This window comes from Sinohyriopsis cumingii, chromosome 2 (genome assembly GCF_028554795.1).
Source record: "Sinohyriopsis cumingii isolate HCF-2022 chromosome 2, ASM2855479v2, whole genome shotgun sequence".
NCBI lineage: Eukaryota > Metazoa > Mollusca > Bivalvia > Unionida > Unionidae > Sinohyriopsis > Sinohyriopsis cumingii.
Genome location: NC_142962.1, coordinates 95,800,392 through 95,825,128, shown reverse-complemented (window position 1 = coordinate 95,825,128; position 24,737 = coordinate 95,800,392). Strand labels below are relative to the sequence as shown.

The 24,737-nt window shown below is 35.1% G+C and overlaps 1 protein-coding gene across 1 annotated transcript; it reads left to right on the top strand.

Moving 5' to 3' along the window:
* The first annotated feature begins 81 nt into the window (after positions 1-81).
* LOC149805418 (uncharacterized) lies at positions 82-24,737 on the top strand. Its single transcript, XM_089936213.1, has 12 exons — positions 82-223; positions 4,064-4,351; positions 5,791-5,998; positions 6,658-6,761; positions 12,661-12,863; positions 13,195-13,363; positions 14,393-14,561; positions 15,563-15,660; positions 16,566-16,710; positions 19,796-19,878; positions 21,511-21,676; positions 23,834-24,737. The coding sequence occupies exons 2-12, from the start codon at positions 4,082-4,084 to the stop codon at positions 23,956-23,958; spliced, it is 1,740 nt and encodes a 579-aa protein (XP_089792339.1). The 5' UTR covers positions 82-223; positions 4,064-4,081; the 3' UTR covers positions 23,959-24,737.

Genomic DNA, 24,737 nt, shown 5'->3' with positions numbered 1-24,737 from the left:
TTATATCTATAAAGCACATGTGTAAAGACGGACAATAATATCATGTGACGTTGTTCAGTCGTCATGACGCTTGGCAACTAGTTGAGACTGTTTTGACTGTAGCTTCAGGATCAAATCAAACCATTAATCGTTTGTACACTTGAGACTTCAGTTGCTTTCACAGGTTTGTGAAATTCAAGTAATCAGAGAGAAAGCATATACGAATCAGAGAGAAAGCATATACGTAAGCCCAGTTATTATTTATATAGTATTTTTATTTTATTTTATGCTAAATGTGTTGTAAAGAATGATCTAAAAGTAGAATGTGATAATAATAATTTTTTGATTTCAACTTTTTTATACCATTTGTTTCATACACATGGGTTTAAAGTCAATTTTATTTTTATATTCCAAATGTAGAAGTCTTATAGGAGTTTCTTTTACTTAATCTCTATATGTTCTTGCTAGGGTTTATCTGGTATTTAATATGATTACGGTAGAATCTTGAAACAGGTATTCCATACGTAACTAGTTTGTCTGGTTCAATCATCAGCAAGAATGGTGAGAAAAATATCTATATATATATAGTCAATCACATTTTATGAGTTTTCCTGTCAAAGAGTAATTGCGTACCAATTAAACTAAATTTTATAATTTTCAAATATTTTCTTTTAAACGTGTTCGAATTACATTCCAAGGTTCAAGTGTTTTGGCTTAGGGAGGTATTTGAGGTGGAAGAAAATTAGGACCTGGTAGAAAATAATGTTTCGGAATCAGGGTACGAACACGGGACGGTAGGATGCGATGGTAATAGCCATCTTGATGTGCTGAAATTGTCAGTCTCTTGCAGGCACAACATCATCCCATCCAGTTCTCAACACCTCATTGGGGAAATTTGCATCTTAAGGTATTTAAATATGGATTAAGAATTGAAAGAAAAAAAATACAACATAAACGCCGACAAGTTTGTTTTACTAGTTTTGCATTTGCTGTATCCTTCTTCAGACACAGAATATTTTGAAGGAAACGGATGGCGCCTTTACATTTTAAAAGTAATTACGTCATTATCATTACGTCATAAATGATATGCATTATCACAACAATCTCATATGTATAACAGGATCAGAAAGATACATGAGTCTCCAATGAAAACTGAACCAGTGTAATTATAATGTAGAGAACACCGTGTAATTACACACACACACACACATATAAAACCTTTGCAAATCATGTGAGAAAAAAAAAAAAAAATATATATATATATATATATATATATATATATATATATATATATATATATATATATATATATATATATATATATATATATATAATAATAATAATAATAATGAGGACTTTGTATAGCGCCTAATCTTTAGAAGCTCTAAGCGCTTCACAACATTAGACAACACCTATAAGATAAAAAACATAATAATATTATAACAAAAACAAACACCATGAAATTAGAAAAACATTAAAAAATAAATAACATGCTGAGAATATTTCAGGTAGGAAACATTATTATTATTAATAATATTATTATATATATATATATATATATATATATATATATATATATATATATATATATATATATATATATATATATATATATATATATATATATATATATATATATATATATGAACTGTTAATTATCAGTTCATATATATCAATTCGAAGAGAAAAACGATGCAAAGACGCAAAGTGGAGAAACTTTAAATATATTGGCTCGAACAATAATATTGTACTTCCCATTTGAAGAGAGGAAAGAAAGTATCATGTAGCCGGTCATGTTATTAAAACATTTTTCATTTTCATTTATAATGAATTTCTATGGGATGACAGGAATTTACAAATGCGGAAAAATTTACATTTACACGAAGGATTCAACCTTCTTCAGTGAACGGAATTTAAGGTACAATACATTTTTTACCCTCTTTACGAGTAAGTGTGGAATAAAATTAGTTAAAAATGGTAATATGTCGGGTACCAGACAGTAGTTATAAGCTTAGTACTGGACAGTAGACACTAATTTGAATTGAACGGTGATATAACGGTAATAGTTACATCATCGTTCCTTCTCCTGCTCATTGGAACTACTCAGTTAGTCTGATGGTGGAAGGAATCTGTCGCTAAATAATTATATTGTCATGAACGACCACTCCGTTAGCCTAGTGGTTAGAGCGTCCGCCTCAGATGCGGGAGGTCGTGGGTTCGATCCCCGGCCGAGTCATAACAAAAGCTTACAAGAATGGTACTAACAGCTGCCTCACTTGGCACTCAGCATTAAGAGGTTAGTGTTAGGACGGTCAGCCTGATGTCAGGATAATGTGACCGGGATGGACATCATGCTACATGTCTGCGGTATGATGCCCCAGTGCTAGACATCACTATAAACTGTCACACTGCAGACATCGTTACGATATGGCTGATTGTTAAAGCTACGTTAAAATCCCAAATCACACATACACACGCACACACACATTGTCATCAACAATTGGTCGTTCTTAAATCACCTATAAAATTAGAAATAAGTACGTATAAAATACAAAATGGAAATTATCGCCAGATTTCCTTGAAGAAAACAAAATATCTTATGGTCATAAAGAGAGTTTGTTTAGTATATATTAGTCCCATAAATCAGTCCCTACCCTATGTGTTGATAGTGATGGACGATATAAACCGCCTGTCAATATCATTATAGGGGTGGGGCTGATTCATCGGACCATGTTTATATCCCCTTCGATTTTTTTCCAGTAGATTCCTATGACAATTCATTCATATCTCTAATTAGCATATTCTGCCAGTTGTGATCTCTCCTTGTCGAGCTTTATACACTTATATTTTTGATGCAGTACTAAAAGAAAGACAATGATATCACGTGACGTCACGTACAGTCGTTATGACGTTGGATGTAAGTCCACAGCTATAGGCTACTCCACGATTACGACTGAAGCCTGACGATCAGATCAATCGAATCCTTAGCTTTTTCACTGGAGACATTATTTGCTTTCACAGATTTGTAAAGTTCAGGGTAACAGAGAATATGCAATGTTATTTACTTTTATTAACTTTAATCTTCTGGCAAGCATAAGGCAAATAAAGACAGAGCAACCTTTCTGACTGCTCAGGTAAACTTTCTTTGTGCAAATCATGTCAAATGTTTTGTCAGTGGCTGCTTGAGGTTTCGAGGCCCCCGGGGTCAATATTATTCTTACAGAGAACAGACTTTTTGTCATATACCACCCCCACCCCCATATAAGCTTTGTGAAGAACTGTCCCCGTTACGCTAAGGAGATGGCGAAACTATGCATCTTTCAGCTATAGAAATAGTTCCTGACTAGGACCAACCCCCCTCTTATTCACCGGGTATTAGGAAGCAATTGTCCCACCCCAACCCTCACACCTCAAACGTGTGTTGTAAAGAAAAATCTGAACTATCGCAGGGGAAAATATTAAAATAGTTGTTATGGCCGAACTTAAAGCTATTTTTTTATCATGAATGTTACAGCAACTACAAGTCTGGTACTGGAAAGTATGGACACTTATTGATTCCATTAACATATAATTATGTCGCTGTTCCTTCTGCTCACTTGAACTACTAGTTACCGTCAGTGGAAGCAATAAATAATTCATTAGCAATTCGTCGTTCTCAACTCTGCTTCAAAACACTATGCACCAAAATATACTATGAACATAACCACATACGTCTGGCGTATGACATGAGAAACTAGACAAATAGAGAAATACAAACCAGTAAGCACGCAGAATAAGGTTTTTAAAAAGAGCAGGTTTAAACACTGTGCAGACATGCTATGCAATCAAAGCAAGGAAATCCTGCTAATTCGATGATATATATATATATATATATATATATATATATATATATATATATATATATATATATATATATATATACAGTTAAAATCATCAAACTAAGCTTCTATAAAATTTGACCAAGCCACTGCCAAACAAAACGAATATCAGTCGTGGCATACAAGTTCAAATTGTCAAAGTTCACGGCTACGGAGGTTGCTCTTCGTTGCAAGACTGTTAATTTCAAATCGTCTATTTTTGTCAGGTTAGCAACAGTCTGAAGATGCAGAGCACTCTTTGTTCTATTCTGGGACACAGATTTTCACACTGCCTTGTGCAACAATGGGCATCTCTTTCTCCATGGCCGGCAGCAGCAACTGCTGCACATGTCATTCCACGAAGCCCACCAATCAAAATATCGAAGAGAGACTTGCGTTATAAAGCTGAGGACTTCGTACATAGCAGTCCTTTTCCTGATGTAAATCGTCCTAAAATTTCCTTGGCGGAATACATGTTCCCTAGGTTTGACAAGTTCAAGAAACTGGTAGCAATAGTAAGTATACAAATAATATCGTACAACTATATTTTGTTCAACCATATTATCTGTAAAATACAATGATTGTATTTTCTCCATAATGTAATTATTGTTGGTCTTAGTACATGTGCTGCAGGCGATTTCATAATCACCTTCAGCAACCACGGCCTTAAATTTCTTTCTCATTCTTTCTGTCTAATTTTCATTTGTAATTTCGAGGAAACACTGTAAGGGTATTGGTAGAGAAATGGAAGATGCGTTAAGTCCGAATTTTCTTTACCGTTATTCCCCCACCCACCCACACACACACAAATTTACTCCCCCGATATGCAATATATCTGTTAACTAGATGGAATTTTGTCTGATTGATTTTCTGACATTGGCTTTTACATTTTGCATCCGTTCTGTTTTTCCGTTATGTTACATTTGTTGCCCTTATACATTTCTTCTTTACTCCGATTAAATTTTTTCTTTCCTGTTTTGTTGTGTTGTTTTTTTTATAAAAAATGTCCCATCATTTTTCAAAGACGAATGTAGCCATACTTTTGACGGCTCGCGTGATGATACTCAAGTCTCGTTAAAATTCATCATTTGTTGCATGTATGATGAACAGTGCTGTGATGTTGAACAAGAAAAGTTTTCATCATTTATTATCCATTCTAAAGAGAAGCGCGGCAACTTAAAATATTAAAAATGGTTATCGATCCCGATACATGAAAATGTACACGTATCGAATACTTATTTTTTTGACATCATGATAAGTATATCTGACTACTTCTGGATTCCATTGCTGAAGGAAAACTACCATTATTTCCTCTGCTGAAGAACAACTGACTTGAAAATTCAAAACTTCCAAATAGTGCAACCTGCAATTACACGGAAATATTAGATTGTTCCCTTGTCTGTGGCACATTCATACTGTGTGAGAATATATTGTTTCTTTTTTCGGAATTTATACATGCAAATTGTTACTAAAATAGTGAATAAGGACGACTAGTCTGTTAAGATTTTACGTTTTGGAATCTAATCAGTGGAACAATGGTGAGGAAGGTTATTATTTTTATATTTGGTGTGGGGTGGGGGACGTATTGATGAATTTTGTTGTTGTTTTCAATTAAATATTTTCTTTTGTTTTTCATTTATATGACGGCAGCATAACTACATTTTCAACGACCATAGTTTAATTTTTTCGTTGAATCGATTTTCAATATTTGTTGTCTATCTGTTTCTGTAATCTAAATTATTTCTCGCGTTGATCCAATTTAATTTTCGAAAATTACGTTTTCTTTCAATGTTACAGAGGACGGCACGATACAATGTCGACCCTTCTATTTTATTCGCGATGTTAATCGCTTTAAAAATTCTCTTTCTCTCTCTCCTGCAAAATGCCCAAAATCATTCCACTTAGGTGTATGCAGTATTCACGGATTCAGTATAAAAAAATATTACCCTTGCAGAAAGATTTTTCAACAGGAGCATCATTCACTTATGGAGAGCTAAAGGATCGTTGCATCAAGGTGGCAAGTTGTCTAACTCGTAAGGGGTACAAGAAAGGCGACGTTGTGGCTTATTACGGCATCAACAATCCTGAGTTTGCCATGTTGCTTCTGGGATGTTCAGCCGCTGGGATTATCCTGACAACCGCTAACCCTGCATATACCCCGGGTAGGGATACTTTTTTCCTTGCTTAGAGCAGCAAATGCTGTAAACGGGTTAGGGTAAAGGTATATAAATAAAATTAAATTTATCAATCCGTCCATCTGTCTGAACCTAATGTCCAGGTTGCGACTCTTATTTCAATACAAGTTTCCGGTCAACACCCAGTGCTGGTACATATCGGTCTAAGGTTGCGCTGCAGACTTAAACCGTGTCACATTACAAGCTATAATTTATTCCTCATCACTTCAGGTACTGACCATCGCCTCAGAGGCATGGGCACCGTACGACTTCCTAGTCACTTACAGATCTTGTATTACTTAGAAGGGCCACGCACCGAAAAATCATTAGTATCAATGTCTTTGCACTTATGAGCTAAATCAAAGGTTTACAGTTGAATAAACATTTCGTGACAAGAGTTTTACATGGTATCAGAGTAAATATTTTGTTGGTCGTCTTTTCTCCAGCCTGCAAAAAGGACAAAAGGGTTCGGAAATTATCAGAACATGTAGCCTGGAATCCGATATGTGACTTGGTGATATGCACTTAACACAGATATAGCCAATGTGATAAAAATAAAATAATTAAAAAACGGAAAGTCTGTAGATGTTCATATTTCATTCTAAATTGTTAAATGGTGTTTAAATAAAATACAATGATTTTTTCAGGTGAACTAGCTCATCATCTCGAACACTCGGGATCAACGGCGATAGTCACCGTGACTCCACTCGTAAATAACGTTAAGGAGGCCATGACAAGTAAACGCCTCAAGGTAACTAAGCATGTTCTACTCCAGAAAAATGTATTTTCTCATTAGTTAATCTATGCAATATGACTTCCCAATAAAAGTCCATTTGTCATGCTTACTCTTATTGCTTTCATCTAAAAAGACAAACGTAGTTCCAAATACCGGTAAAAGAGAAGTTTAGCACAAGGCAAGTATTTATAGTATAAATTTGCAATTAACGTTCAAAGGAAACTCCTTTGTATTCAAATTTCATTGTTTTCATTTAACCAACTGTGTGTTTCTTATATGTGAAATGAAGTGAAAGAATTTTGTGTAAGTGAACAAGAATTTCACTATGAAAGTAATTTTCATTTTGGTGACATAAGCTTTACACAAACCGTAAAAATGTTTCAGATGGATGAGAACATATATTTTTTAAATAATTTAGCTTTGTACTTTGTAAAATGATATGACTTAAGTAAAATAAATGTGTAATGTACTTAAAACGATTTGGTCTTGGCAGCGTTAGTTAGAAGTTTTAACTGTGAACGGCAATAAGTCCACCATCAAAGAATTTTCTGGATTCAAAGGCTGGGTCCGCAATGAGCCTTCGAAGTTTGTCTTGCTCAGTATCACGTACAAGATAGACTCGAATTTGTTTGCGCATACTTTTCAAGGTTTTTCCAGACACGGCATTGTTCATGAGCTGGAAAAGTCCTTTTCAAAGGCATTGGTCGCCTTTGTGCGTACATCAGTTTCATCTCAATTTACGGGGTCATCAAAGCTTGCTGACGAAATTCGAATACTCAATGGATTTTGGTTGCACGCATATCCAATCGCAAGTACAACTGCAGGTTTCGCACGGGTAATACGTAATTGCTCTTGGTCCTAAGACTTGGTATCAGTTAGGTGCATTCAGTGTACTTGCGACCGGACTCATCGACGATCACGCACTGAAACGGCGACAACCATGCACCGGGTACCAACAGTGATTTTGGTGGCAGCAGATAGTCGTTGTGTGCCTGATGTAAATGCTCCCAATATTCCAGGTCACCCCCAAAGAAGTATCCGTGGTAAATGTTGTGATAATGCTGGTCTTTTTTGTAGATCAGTGTGCTCAAGACCGATCCACTCAAATCCATCAACCAGAAGTGGTTGCATCATAGCCCGGCCATAAAGATTATTATTAAACGTGCATAATAGTATGACGAATTTCTCAAAACATCAGCGAGCATCAAAATATCAGAGCGCAGATAGATACAGATCGTGGTAGTCATCGAGCTTTTTGCGCTCGAATCCTGACCAAACTTTCTTTGCATGTTCATAATTTTCTTCTGAGATACCTTCACATGACACATGACAGCGATGTACAAAACGCTTCGATTGGTGGCAACTAAGTTTCAGCGAATTTGTTCCAGTCGTTCATGTACTCATATGGATACACGCCATTTTTCGTCAGCAGGTCTGTATTGGTTGGACTGTATCAAAGAGTGATTTTGACATTTTTCGCCGCCGTCAAATTATTCGCAGACTTGTCGAAGGATGAATTCATAAACTGTATCGAATTAATAAACTGCAGTTGATCCAGCCTAAAAGTCATGTATTTTTCCATGTTGTTGGGGATCACGCTTATCGGTGATTTTGATGCCGTGGCTACTGCTTGCATTACTAAGTGGCCAGCATACCCACGCAAGTTATGAAACATCACGGGGATTTTCAAATCGTTGGGGTATATGATCAACTGCAAATTACATGTGTTGTGTGCGGCACCTCTGTACGCACCAGTGATGTGACAGTGATCACGAACTTTGGAACCTGGACGTTTAGTTTCATCATTGGATGGGCTTTACCCTTGAGTGAAAGCTTTTCCACAAATCCACCAATGAGTGGCTGCGGAAAACTCATGAGTGTTATCAGCTGTCATAATTATACGTGTTGATGAGTAGAGCTGCTGCCGAATCCATTTTGCCGTGACTTCGACTGATTTGAGAAATACCTCAACTATGTTTAGGGAGCTAGCGCTTTGGGCACGACAAAGGACTGGTGGCTGTTTTGCCATCACATCGAACTACTACATAAGCAGCCGAGGAAGATTTTTTTATTAACACGTAGTGCGCTATCATTTCTGATTCTAATTGTTTCATTTCACTCAGCAACAATAAATCAATCTGAGTTCGCCTGTTTTGTCCATGTGGAGACAATACCAGCGGATAAAAGCCTTTGCCGTAACTGTGGCGAAAATTGTTTGACGTCATATGTGGAAGACCCTTTTGTGCTTGTATGGCCACGGATGTTTGTGGTTTTGATTTATTTCTGCGTGCTTTATAATACTCACGAACAGATCCAAAAGGCTAGCAAAGTTAATTACGTGATCTGAATCCGATGTCACATTTAAGGTAGGGCCACAGAGGCGTAGCTAAGGGGGGGGGGCAGGGGGTACATATGTCCCCGGGCGCCAAGGTACAGGGGCGCCAAAATGAGGCTTACAACGTTACATTATAATAAGTAAACAAGGGTAATATTCAAAAATGTGATTAAACGGGGAGGGGGCTGGGGCGCCAATTTTATAGTTCGTCCCCGGGCGCAAAATATCATAGCTACGCCTCTGTAGGGCCATGCACCTAAACCATCACGTACTATTTGCGTATGTGTTTCACAGTACTCATAATAGCATGTTCTGCCACATAATTAGTATTTTCCAAGACAAGAAGGTTTGCATTTGGTGAGTTCCAATGCCATGAAGCTTCCTATACATACGCGCCAGCGTTTTATCTAATTAGTGGAAATACTGCTATGATTCAGGTGGTCCGTCACTGTTTTTTTTTATATAAAAATTCTCCTCTGCATGAGGCGGTACACTGATTTCAAGGTAGGGCGGATAGCGAGCCTTCCGATCTATTACGCGACTTTATGGTAACTGGAAGTTTCAAAACAGGCTTTTTCAGATAAAATAATTCGTTATTATCATTGCTTTCATCAAATTCATCTGCAAACACAAATAAAATAAATTCAAATGCTTCATCAGCCCAATTAAGTTTAAACGGCCCATCACAATAGAGTACTGTGTCATCAAAACAGAGTACTGCTCCAACCGGAGAAGAACCAAACTCTCTGATTTGGAATTCAATAACATCAACTTTCTTAAAGCGCTGGTAAATTTTCACAATTGTTTTTGCTTCATTCCTGGAATAGCTTCTGAAAATTATTTCAGGTGCCTGAGTCTCTCCTCTTTTGCGTCCTCATAATACCTTTCATATATATATATATATATATATATATATATATATATATATATATATATATATATATATATATATATATATATATATATATATAGCAATAGACCTGGGGGCTCTAAAGCTGTAATATGATTGATGAGGAGGGTGGCTTTTCTATGTCATAAATTTGACATGTTGTTCATGTCAGTGAATATATAAACTGCTGAAAGAATGAATTTAAACATTGTAATGTATTGGAATTGTATTGATCACGACTTACATTGATATCTGTATTAAACTGTTCATGTTGTATGTCAAGTGTGATTGCCGGTCATGTGGTAACATGTGTCATCGAATTTAACCTCGCACATCGTAAAATACTCACAAAATCTTCTGAAATCTTATTTTATAAGAATTTGTCACACCCGGAACATGTTTATCACACCTAAATTCCCACCCAAATCATCATTTGAATAGCACTAAGCTCGATGACTCCAACACCTGACATCACGAAAATACGTCTGCAGGCAAGATGGCCGACACTAGATCACATGACCAGTTCCACACAGTAAATTTTTCAAGCTCACATTTTTGATTAAATTTCACTTGTTGATTGTAAATGTTGGTCTTCTTTTATACAAGAATAAGTAGGTTTTGAATATTTAATTGTGTATTCTTCATTTTTATGCTGGTCAACATATTTTTAATGTCATCAGCGTTCATCAGTAGTTGTGTACTCTTCACCCAAGCTTAACTGTCTTGGTTACGATTTCAAGTACGTTGACGTTTGACGGACACAGCATAATACGTAATGTGTATATATTTGCTAATGACTGAGTGTAAACGAACAAGTGATGATAGTTAATTGTATATTAAACCTCAGTTTGTGTCGCTAGTTGTGAGTATCTGTTCGGCACCACCAGACCTGTTTCGCGTCCCGGAGAGGCAATGATTGGTTAAATTTACGTCACGTGACTACTTTTCGAAGAGTATAAATAGGAGTGAAATTCGAAATTTGGCAGATATGTCAACATTAGCGCCTCTATCAACATCTCTCCACCACGTAAAAGAGCACTGTATTGAGGTAGTTATAATTACAACTTTATTGGATGGCATTAAAAAGCTCATATATACTTATAAAAATAAGACAAGTCTACAAATTTTAATTTCTTTATTCTCAAAAATAGACTGGAATTACATATATATAGTATAAAACTATGAATCAATTCAATTCACTGCTATTGCTTGAAGCTATATATAAAAGTAATATTGTGCCACACAAATAAGCAGCAATCTCCAGCCACACTAAGAATTTAGGGTTCACTTTCAAAATACTTAATCCGTGGGTCGTCCATTTCTCGCTGAATGATTACGTTAAGGTTATGAAGGCCAGCATATTATATCATTTGTGTATTGCATATGTTACACATAATCAAATACATACATTCATGTTTTAGTCATATTTCTTGTATTAGGCATCTTATCACAATTTCATAGTAAAAATAAAAAGTCCTGACTTTGAGCATTCTTGCAATTTATTATTACATTTACACAAGTTAGCCCATACCCCCAATCAGTTACTATATATATATATATATATATATATATATATATATATATATATATATATATATATATATATATATACATATATATATATATATATATATATATATATATATATATATATATATATATATATATATATATATATATATATATATATATATATATATATATATATATATATAGTAACTGATTGGGGGGTATGGGCTAACTTGTGTAAATGTAATTCTTGCAATTTATTATTACATTTACACAAGTTAGCCCATACCCCCCAATCAGTTACTATATATATATATATATATATATATATATATATATATATATATATATATATATATATATATATATATATATATATATATATATATACACACACACACATGCGGAAGAGTAGTGAGTTCGGATGCCATTCTTATACTTATAGTCCAAAAGCATTTGCTTAATTATCCTGCTATTCAACTCCTTTGTCAATGACCTCATCAAAAATGTCACTCGCTTCAGTAGCAGTGGTCAAGTTATGTTTCTTTTGCTGGTGTACTCCTTCAAGCTCAATAGTCTACAGATTCTTTTCAGTTTTATTTGCCTCAAAAATCTGCCCCAATTTATTTTGTTCTATTCCTAAGGTCAATCCCTGATTAACCCACAGTTCTTTTGCTTTTTTTGGGGTGGGGAGAATGCTTTGGGGGCACTTCCATCCAAACGAGACTCTACACCTCATGATTGGCTCTCTCACATGATGTGTGTGCATGTGTGTGCATGTGGACAAAATTAAAACTGATCAACGAGCAACAGACAATTATGGCTAAAAATGTCATGGAGATATTGTTGAGGACGGGTGGAATAGCCCCAAAGGGGACAAAAAGGGCAAAAGCTCTACTTTTATACTACTACATCTGACAAGAGCATACAATTTTGTGACCATTTGTTATTGATTTCACTGTTGCAAATGTGTACTAACCAGAAAGCCCACTATGATAAATTCACATATTTATTAAAATGTTATTTTTTTAAAAATATTCAAAAGAACATTCAAACTTCAAATATTTTAATGATTGTGTTTGAAATTTTCTTAGAGATAAACAGCATATGCCTCTATCACAATTGCTTTAGTACAGTTTTCATTTTTGAGACTGATTGGTCCTTATTTCTTGCATTTTCAGGATGTATTTGTAATAGGTAACCCTGGAGGCTATCAGCCTTTCTCCATGCTCACAGAGGATGATGGGAAGGCATTCCCTACAAATGTGAAAATAAATGCAATTGAAGATGTCCTGGTACTCCCATATTCCAGTGGAACAACTGGGCTTCCCAAAGGAGTCATGCTTACACATTATAATGTTGTGAGCAATCTCAACCAAATCAGGTTTATATATGCAAGTCTTTTTCTTGGTTTCTTGTACTTTTTAATGAATCCCTGAAGATAAATAAGAGACACTAATTATAACTTATCAAGCTCCAGGATGTGATCAGTAGTAATATACAATAAAACATTTCATTTTTTAAAAAAAGAAACTGGAAACTGGAGTGAAAAAATACCAAGAATAATTTTATCTGATGAATATGTCTGGATAATTTAATGAAAAATGCTGAGAAAAATCTGAATATAGTTATGAATTGCTATATTTTCCTGTGTTAATATACATGTTTATCTGTGCATGTCTGGCAATCAATGATTTTCAAACTGATGTTTTCAGACCAGCCCTTGTCACAACACCTGAGGACAGAAATCTTGCAGTTTTGCCATTTTTCCACATTTATGGAATGGTGCCTATTCTCCTTGGAGCCTTGCAAGATGGCGCCACAACTATTACATTGCCTCGTTTTGATCCTGAGATGTTTCTGATGGCTCTACAAAAAGAAAAGGTCTGTAGTTCATTGTTGTGCTTAAAATAGGTGTGTGCATATGTTATATGCCATTATCACCATATGTTGTGCATCCAGGTACATAGCTCCAGATCAGCCAGTAAAATATTGTCTTCAAATGTTTTCTGCATTTATCTTTCTCCTACCTTCAACACATAATAAAATTTATTTATTTTCCACAACAGATGCATCTCTTTTGACAAAACTTGTGTCATTAATTATATGTACAAATACATCTTATAATGTATCTTTGTGATGTATATCACAGGAAGTAGTCTGTTGAATGCATATGTGTAGCTTTTTTCAGTCTTCTTGCAATTCTCAGGTGATAAAGAAAACAGTCAAATCGAGCGGAGGGGTCAGGTTAAGATTACACTCCTTGTGTATATTTACAGTATAGATAAGGTGATTTCGTGTTATCACAGATTTCATTATACTTTATTGATAAAAAGTCAGACTCCTTAAGCATAATTGAAGCTCATAAAAAAATAATAGAATATTCTCATAGGGTTTGGATTAACATTAACAAGTCAATCAGTGTACCACAAATATCTCATGATATGATAAAGGAAATTTGATATTTGAAAAGGACATTAAACTCTTAATAGAGTAAGACTGAGATTGCTCAAAATTATTATGTATTGTGCCAATCGATTAAACAATGAAGTCTATGTAACAATGATCTGTGCAGTTTATTTACATCCATAGACACTAAAGTCTGTGTAACAACATCTTTGCAGTTATCCAGTAGTCACAATGGCATAGCACAAAAGTTCAAAGATTACCTATGACCAAAACCATCAAAGACCTGGCATGTAGTGACAGGTAATACTTTGAGAAAATATTAGCTCAGGCCTGATTTGTTAGTCCATATATGAGGCAATTATTAAGTTCAACTATAAGATTTCTCATATTTACGCAAAGCATTGTCCCAAATTAAATTGAAATGTTTTCAATAAAAAAATTCTTAAAAGAATAATAGCCTATATGAATAGTTTAGCTAAATCTAATTTTTGTCGAAATTTTCAGATAACTCTTCTGACCATTGCCCCTCCAATAGTCCAGTTCATGGCCAGACACCCAGCAGTACAGAAGATAGACTTGTCCAGCTTAAAATACACCATCTCGGCTGCAGCTCCCCTTGGTGATGCCCTTAGTCATGAATTCATGCACCGATTAAAAATTCCACTTGGCCAAGGTGAACAGTCAATTTTTTTAATTATATTCCAGAACATTGCAAAAACATAATCAAGGCAGTGTAATTACAACATAAAATTTCTTTTATAAATTTTGAAACAGAAATGTCTCCAAAGAGCAGACATTCAATGCAATTTTTAACCTAAAATGTTTCCCCATAAAACTGCCAAAACAGTAAAACAATGAAAAAAGGTATCAAATAAATCTGTGTGTATTTAACATAACTTTAACAGTTTTTCAGTCATATTGCTATGATGTCTGCAGTGTGGCAGTTTATAGTGATATCTAGCACTGGGACATTATTCCACAGATATGTGGCATCATGTCCCACCCAGTCACGTTATCCTGACACCACGCCGACCAATCCTAACAGTAACCTCTTAATGCTGAGCACCAAGTGAGGCAACTGCTAGTACCCTTTTTATAAGTCTTTGTATGACTTGACTGGGGTTTGAACCCACAACCTCCCACATCTGAGGTGGGTGCTTTAACCACTTAGACCACCAGAAAGGTCTGAATAGATTCAGTGACATACTATTTAAATGACAGTATTGAAATTTAAAATGGAAACATGTAGTTCCTTCCTTAATCCTACTGTTTACATCTGCCAGTGCCATAGTACCCTAGAATCTATCATATTAGAGCATTAGCTAAAAACTCTGGCTAGATTGTGTATGGATCACTTTTTCACCTCATAATAGTGTATTGGAGATCTAAAACTTCTGGTTATATAGTATATTGGTCACTATTTCACCTCATATTAGTGTATTCAGAGATCTAAAAGTTATGGTTAGATTGTATATTGGTCACTATTTTGCTTCATTGATGCAGTGCATAACAAAGTTAGGTTATTTTGGTTTAACTGTCAAATTTTCAATAAGCACCATTTTATAGCACTTTCTTCATGCTATCCTAGTATGTAATTTTAATAATTAAGTTGAACAAAAGAGATTTTCTTTGAATTCGTGTTTTGCTGTAAGAAGTATTTCAACTTTTCAATAGGTTATGGATTAACAGAGCTAAGCCCTGTGTCACATATAGATCAAAGACCTGTCACAGTGGGAACTATTGGACCTTTGATTCCCAACACACTTGCAAAGGTACAATGTCTTCACATATAATTTTCTTCTTGATGCATTTGTAATTCAGGATGGTTGGGTGGTAAATGTATAGATGTAATCCAGAACATATTTCATTTCTTTCTAACCTGGAACTGAATTAACGGACTTCTGATATCAATATCTTATAGAGAATATAAGCATTTAAGGACTAGAGGTACATGTACAGTCCAGAGTCAAAGTACAGTTGATCATATCTAATGAAATACATAATTAATTCACAGAATTTGTGCATAAATCAAAGCACAGCATGTGGAGAAAAAAACAAGATATTTAATCACAAAATAGGTTTTATATCATTTTGAAAAATATTCTTTCAAAAATATTATTCAATGTTATACAATTCAAAAACCTATGTACTTACATTGCAATCAAAGTACCTAAAATACTGTAAGTTTAATCAATCAGTCCATAAAAACGGACTCACTTTGTGATGCATATAATGTGAAGTTGGGAAACAGCAGAAATAGGATGTTACTCCTCTAGATCAGGATTCACCAAACATTTTGAATTTTCTTTCTCAAATTTAGATTTCAAAATATGTTTCTTATTGCTTGGTTTGAATTTACGAGTATTTGAAGTGGTCTAAATGAGTACTTGAAGTGGTCTAAATGAGTAATTGAAGTGTTCTAAATGAGTAGATAACCTCATCTCAGTCATTTAAGTTTTACTGAAGCATTAAAATTTCTGAAGAAAAGATTGTCGTTCAAAGCAAACAAACTTTCTATGATGCTGACATGAATCACTCTGAGGCTAGATTTTCCATTTGAAAGTATCTCCATGTTTCTCTCAGAGAAACAATACCTGCTATTTTTTTAAATAAATATCATTGCTCCTCTCCTTTTCTGCCACTCTATGAATTGATATTGATTTATTTTTTTCTTCAGATTTTGGATATGGAAACTGGAAAACCTTTGTCAAACAATAAGGAGGGGGAAATCTGGATAAAGGGACCACAAGTTATGAAGGGTTATTACCGTAATGAGAAGGCCACACGTGAGATGGTCACTAATGATGGTTGGCTCAAAACAGGTGTGTTAGATTTGTTGTATTAGTTTGTGTGAAAGGATGGTGGTGATGGGGTGTTTAGAACCATGATCCTATTATAAATCGAATCATACCATTGTTTTCCTCCATTTGATTCTGCACATGGTAGTAGACCATAATGAATATGTCTTGGAATACTAGGGATACTAGAATAAAAATTGTGACACCCTTAATTATTTTCAAAATTCATTTTTTCATACTTCATAGAAGTTGGAACACAAAGCTATAGTAATTATTTTTACAAGTCCCATATGCTTTGGAATACCTAAGAACTTTTTTTAAAGTATAATTTGATGCAGTCAGGAGGAATGAGACATATGGCAAAGAAGAGGCCAACTTAGGCCTGAGAGCACTGGTCTTGTTCACATGCAGTTGGCAAGGAAAACAGGGTAGGATGCTTTCTTTTGAAACGTTGTCCAATGCAGTTGATTGCATATGTTATGAAAGCAATTCTTACAAGGTTTCTCTTCTATTTCAATCTTTGTCATTATTTTTTGGCAGATCAGATCTACTTTTAGTGGTGAATTGGAATTATTTGTTTAAATCTCAAGCCTGTCAGGACACACACACACATGCCCTCTCTCCCATTTTCTTGTCATGATATAACCAATAAAGTATTAAATGTCAGCGAAAATCTCAAATTTTGTCAAATCAGTTTTGAAGAAGAAAAAAATCATTTTCTTTATAGTGGTCTATTAGAAAACAGATGGGAATCATTTGTGTAAATTTAAAGGGTCTTCATGACAGGATGCTTTCTTTAAAGATTGCCAAAATTTTATGCAGCAGTTGTGAATAAATTATTTAAAGTTTTTTCTATTAGTTGTAATGGCGATTCATATTCAAAGGTGGATCAGTATAAATTGTACAAAATTTTAAAGCCCTCCATGCCAAAATGCATTCAGTCAGACTTGGTCAATGTCTGATGAGCAGTGTTTAAGAGAGAAATTGTTTAAAGGTTTTACTAGTTTTAATAAAAGGGATACATGAGTGACCTGTAAAGACGAGTGACCTAGACCACTTGGCCACCCCTCTCTGGTAGAGATTAAATGGGACCATAGAGAAGGGGAGGTTCCAATTTGATCCAAATTCCTAGTCAGATAGATACAACCCAACCCTCTCCCTATACCAAGAGGGATTAAATGGTAATATAGGAATGATGTGTGTGTGTGTGTGTGTGTGTGTGTGTGTGTGTGTGTATGTGTAGACTCAATTCATGTCCCCTTACCAATAATCATAACCAGTGTAACCAATGGATGCCCATTGCCTGGTACCAAATTAACAGTCAGTGATTGTTCCAGCAACACAGATCCGACAGATGAGCCCCCTTCAGATCTATATGTGCAAGATCACTGCTCATCCATCACAGGAAGGTGAGATTCACTTATCTCTATCACCAGGACACCAACTTTGAGAGGGCATGGCTAATCCCTAAATGGGAGATGCAACTTGCTCTCAGGCCTTTTCCTTTCTTGGGAGGGTCGATGTTTGATCCATCACAGACACTGAGGGTGTTACAGCAAGATCTTTCGGCTTTTAGACAATCTCTTAACCACAGAGGCCACAATATGATCCTGCCTTTCAGAGATAGTAGACTTCCCCAATATGGAAAGAGATTCAGATGCCTCCTGGAAACAGAGGGGGTCATCCAGTGATGATGAGGTGAAAGATGGGTCCTTCTTCCTCCTTCTGTACATGTGGTAACTTTCCATGAAATCCCAAACTTGATCTGTCCAGAGACAACAATTCGGACAAACATCTTTTCATGCAGGATAGGCAGGTGGGGTGCATGTCCCATGGAGATCTTTTTGAACTTGCATGTACCCACTCCCTGTGAAATATCAATCTGAAAGAGAGGAAAACAAAAATAGAAATGTCTGAAACCCAATCAGGGTAGGAAGTACTTAACCTAGCACCTGAACTCTGCTAATGCTTACAAGTGACAGAAGCATGGCTTGCTGAGCAAGGTGCTAAAACCCTTCAAAATTAACAAAAGAAAAACAAAAAACACCCAAATAAAGCAAGGACTCAGAGATGAAGACTCAATCAATGCTAAAAGGTCTTTGATATGCCTGGTATTAAAATTAGTGTAGGCAAGTAATTTTTTTATGTGTGTGTGTGTGTGTTGTGATGTGATTTGGATTTTTAACGTAGTTTTAACAATTGTTCAGTCATATCACTATGATATCTGCAGTGTGGCAGTTTATAGTGATGTCTAGCACTGGGGCATCATGCCGCAGACGTGTAGCATGATGTCCCATCTAGTCACATTATCCTGACACCAGGCCAACCAGTCCTAAAACTAACCTCTTAATGCTGAGTGCCAAGCGAGGCAGCTGTCAGTACCATTTTTGTAAGTCTTTGGCATGACTCAGCCATAAATTGAACCTACGACCTTCCGCATCCAAGGTGGATGCTCTAACCACTAGGCCACCGGTACAGTATATATATATATATATATATATATATATATATATATATATATATATATATATATATATATATATATATATATATATATATTTATATATATATTTATATATAAATATAATTTTGTTGTGATTTTTTTTACAGTGGGGTAATATATGCTAGAGTTGGTATTGAGAAACAGGGACTGTCAGCCAACTGGAAACACATTTCATTTGGCATAACTTGCATTGAATTCTATTTAAACCATATATTATAAATGGTGAAAAAGGGTTACTGTAGATACAAAATCATACAGTTTGCTCCCTTTCAGGGAAAAAAGAACTACATTAATATGACAAAGGCATACAACTTTGCCTAACAACATTGACCTGTGCTTGTACTTTCCACCTATTCATATTGGTGTGTGCTTTTTTTTAAATTTCTTAAAGGGACTTTAATCACATTCTTGGTAAAATGATACCAAGGAAATGGGATCTATGTGTCTTTTCAAGGACACACCATGACACCTGACTTGGGATGGTCTAGACCTGTAATCTTTGCATAACGAGTCTGATGCTTAACCAACTGAGCTACTGAGGCTTTCACTGCCTATTCAGAATGAATTGCATGTATATGGTTTTGCATGTGTATTATCTACTTGCAGGTGACATTGGTTACGTGAGGAAAGATGGCCGCTTTGTTATCACAGACAGATTGAAAGAATTAATCAAATACAAAGGTTTTCAAGTACGTATACAAAAATATAGACACACCTGTCAAATTGTGAAATCCCTGGAAAAATTTGGCCTTCATTAGTTTTAGGACAATGATTATATTTTTTTCTGTATTTATTGAACATCAGTATATAAAAAAATTGGAATACTAATAAATTCAAGTGGATGTTTCCATGGATAGTTTGTTACGAGCTACTTGTATATATCCCACTTTAACTTAGGCACACTTTTGTATATTCATCACTCTTTGCAATCACTCAGGGACAGCAAAAATTACATTCCTTTGCTTCTAAAGCATTACAGTTTATACTTAGTATAAAGAATAAGAAAATATGGGTTATCAGAAGCTTCATTTTAAGAACAAAAATAAAATTAAAATAAATATTTGTTTAGTTTTTCTAAAACCCCAAATTGCTTATAAGTAGGGTCCAACTGTAAACAACATAGACCCTGATCTGTCACTGCATATTGTGCTGGTAGATCATGGTTTATGTGGTTTGGTTTACTGATTAATCCTAACATGATATATAGTTCATGCTCTGTCAGCACATTATGCAATGGCAGATCTAGGTCTAATATTTGGTATATTTAATCTGTATTGTGTGATTGACTTTTTCCATAATTGAAGTAGGAGTTTGGGACTACCTGACCAATGTCTTTTTTTCATAAACAATATATTACATACCTAATTCTTGACTGCGATTTTAGAGTATATATTAAGATCATTATTACTTGGAGGTAAACATGTTTATGTGGTCTTTTGACTTTGGAAGTTTCTACAAGGGGTCTTGCTCATGAATTTGATGGGAAAATAACCCTAATCCTGGTTCTGTTATTTTATCTTTTTTATATTAGGGATGTTTACTTCAGAATGGTTCATTCCTATCTTAACATTCAAAGTGGACTTAGTCTTTTAGTAGTGTTTAGACTGAGAGAATTTATTCATTTAAATTATTCACTAAAATTACAAAGTGTTCAATCATATTTTCATAATAAATTGCCATTTTAGAATTATTGTGAATTCATTCAAGGACCTTTTGGATTATATCATTGTGATACATCACAACTGTTAGTACATGAACACTAGTCCAGGTTATTGGTACATCAGCACAATCAAAATTGGAATTCATTCAGAATACACTATATTCTGGACTTGTAATAGAACCTTTAGGACTATTTGGGATTTAATTCATAATACTAGAAGTTCTTTTTATATGTTCACTTTGTATTCTTGGGAAATAAATTATTTGTTGAATTTTACAAAACTTATTTGTTTTCATTCTGAGTGACATGGTCTAAACCTCTGCAAGAAAATTCATATTCACCTAGACAAAATCTTGACATGATTTTCAACCAACTAGACCTTTGAATTAATATAAGTGTGTGTACGTGTGCATGCATGCACATGCATGTGTGTGTACAGTATGGCCATCTGTCAAGTAGTTTAGAAGGAGTACCAATAATGAACTTGTGCTAACAGATGGATGATGTAAAATAGACCATCCCTAAAATGCTTCAAATCTACGACCAATAGAGCTAATAAAACCACATACATATGAATTTACACAAATCTTATTTTCTATGGCCTGTCTGGGTTTGTGGGTGAAATACTATAATGATGCAACCTTATCAACTGTCTTCCCAGGTTGCTCCTGCAGAACTGGAAAACCTGCTGCTAAAACACCCAGCTGTTCAGGATGCTGCTGTGATTGGAATGCCTGACGACCAAGCCGGAGAGCTTCCCAGAGCATACATTGTCACCAAACCAAATGTTAAAGTGTCTGCTGAGGAGATAATGAAATATGTAGAAAGTAAGATATTGCTTCTGATTTATGTAGTCACCCCAACCTCTTTATATTAAGGCCATCCTTTCAGCAGAGAAATGATGGTCTTATGAGAGGAGTGTTCTCTGGTTAGAATGACAGAATTGTAAAATTTTCAGCTTTGGTGCTGGATACCATTATCTCTCATCAGGGGTAGACTTTGTGAGTGAAGGAAGCTGAAAGATGGGGACTGCTTTTTTATATCAAACTGTGAACGAGAGTCACTCCAGTATTCCATTGTCTTGTCCGTTTCTGGTGCATAAATGTTTGGTTTTCATCTTTCGTCTTTGCTTTTACACTGTGTATAACACTATAACAACCTTTAATCTATATAACATTGTAACAGACTACATTTGGGGGCCCCGAGTGGCCGAGTGGTCTAAAGCGCTCGCCGTTACGGATCACTGCCATCTCACCTCTGTCTGTGTGAGTTCGAGTCCAGCCTCGGCTAACGTTGGTACGTGAGAAAGCCTGCCAGTAGCTTCTCGTGGGTCGGTGGTTCTTCCCTGGGTTTTCCAGGGTTCTTCCTCCACCAATTATACTGGCCACCATGTATAGCCCATCTTGTGCTGAAAATGGCGTTAAACCCTACAACAACAACAACAACAACAACAGACTACATTTGCAGCCATGTTGTCAAGAAACTCAGAGCATTAAGATGTTGGAAATATCACATTACGAATGTTTCATTATTAAATATTGAAACAAGGAACATCCTCTCACACAAATTAATGTTAACAAATCTAATCTGTGGATGACTTTCACTTACGAGAGAATAACCTGAATGATTTCAGACTTGAAAGCTTGAAGGTCAAGATCACTGCAACAGTTTCTAAAATTACATTCTCCACTATCAGTAGGCTGACACTGTGAACAGCTTGCACTTAGTATGAGGAAGACTGCTGTATATTTTAGGGTCAGAAGTTCACAGGTCAAGGTCATTGACATAAGAAAAATAGTTTCTGCCTATAATTCAAGTTCTTCACCATCTACAGTTACCAAACTATGTTGATGGCTTGGGGTATGGTAGAACACTATCGATTTTGGCTCAAAATGTCAAAGGTTGAGTTCACTGTGACTGAAGGAAGAAAAAGGATTTTCATGCAATAAATGGAGTACTCCATTATTTATGGTTAGCCATCATTGTAGACTGCTTGAACATGTTGTAAGGAAAACCCTACTGATTTGGGAGTCAAAAGATCAAAGGTCATGGTCACTGTTACTAAAATAGTAAGAAAATGGTTTCTGCAAAGTAACATTAGTTCTGTGTCACTTATCTCAACCAAACTTTGTGGATGGCTGACACACGAGTTAATGAAGATGGATATTGATTTTTAGGTTTAAAGGTCAATGTCACCAACTGAAAGAAGAAAAATGGTTTCCATACAATAACATCGGTGATACATCACATAACTTTGAGGATGAAATGTATTTAGGGTAAGAAAGAAACTTTTTTAAAGGTCAAAGTCATTGACAGAAGAAAAATGTCTAATATCAGTTATCAACATAGAGAACTATTAAACTGGGGCAGATATATAATTTGTCGTTCACAGTAATCTTGTCATCTTTCAGTGAAAGGGATCTTTGACTTCCTGGCCTAGGAATTGATAGGCTTCTTTCTTTACTCCAGATGAATGCTATTTACAAAGTTTAGTGATGGTAGAGTGGAGAATCCAAGTTATTGTGCAGAAATAAAATGGGGAACAGATGGGTGGATGGACATCACAACACAAAATGCTGACTATGGCATGATTACAGAAATATATTACCCAGAAAGAGGGTTGCAAGATCAATTTAATTACATGCTGGCCTAATGTTTGATGTCATGTTTTTATATCAAAAGCTTTAAGATGTCAACAATTGGGTACAGGTTATATATGGGTAAATACAAGCCATCTAGTAATGTCCCATTTGGGTCAAACCCAGAGGTGCATAACATATGGCTTGTGGGCTTAGCCTATCTTTTGCTGAAAACACATGATATTAAACCCATAAAGTCATGCCAAGCCTGGTTTGATTAATCTACCTCATTTGGCAGATTCAAAAGCAAGTGATAAATTAGCTAGGATTGATAGCAGATAAATTGCCCTAAAAAAGATTCTTTTGGTAATGCTCCAACTTTATCACATTACATTCTAATTTCAGCAAATGTAGCAGCTTACAAGAAGCTACGTGGTGGAGTAGAATTTATTAAAGAAGTTCCCAAAAATCCAAGTGGCAAGATCTTGAGGAGAATTTTGAAGGAACGGCTGATCAGTAATCAGACATAGATAATAATTCATGCATTATTTTCTGATACTTAATATATATTATGTTTATGGTGCTATGCTAACAGATTTGAATTTGTATCTTCCATTAGAATAATCTAAATCATTTCAATTCTGCATCACTGAAAATTTAAGTAAATTCTCCATTTTTTTTCCTCATTCAAATCATGTAAGAAATTTACAGAAATTATATTTTACAATCTGGAGTGATTTACTTTATCACTTTATAGTTCTTTCTAAAACTGCATTTAAAAATGAAATATTAATAAGCCTCATAAAATTTGGCTACAGTGTTTTCATGCCAAAATATTGTTTGATTTGCAGCAGTTTTAAATGGTAGCTCTTTGCATGACTTTTGTAGCCACTTCATATTCTTTATATCTACTTAGGGATAACTGTGTTGAAAGTAGATCTAATTCAACTTATGCATCTTACAAACAAGTTGCATGGCATTTCTAACCAACATTATTTTCATGTTGTACAGAATTGTTTAATTTATTTCAATGTATGATATGCAATTTACTACCTTGAAGCAGCACAATTTTTATAAATTTCTGTTTCCTGTTCAGATTACAATTCTTGTTCTAGTCACGTCTTAAAAATATCCTCATATATATTCTGCTAATTGTTAATTGGTTTTCACTCCAAGCAAAAGCTGTGTTGTTATTTTTTTATATATTTATATATTGTTTATCATGCATGTTATACATTAAGCATTTGCAATCCTTTATGTACCTATGGTATTATAATCAAGATCACAAGAAATCTGTACACTCTGGCAT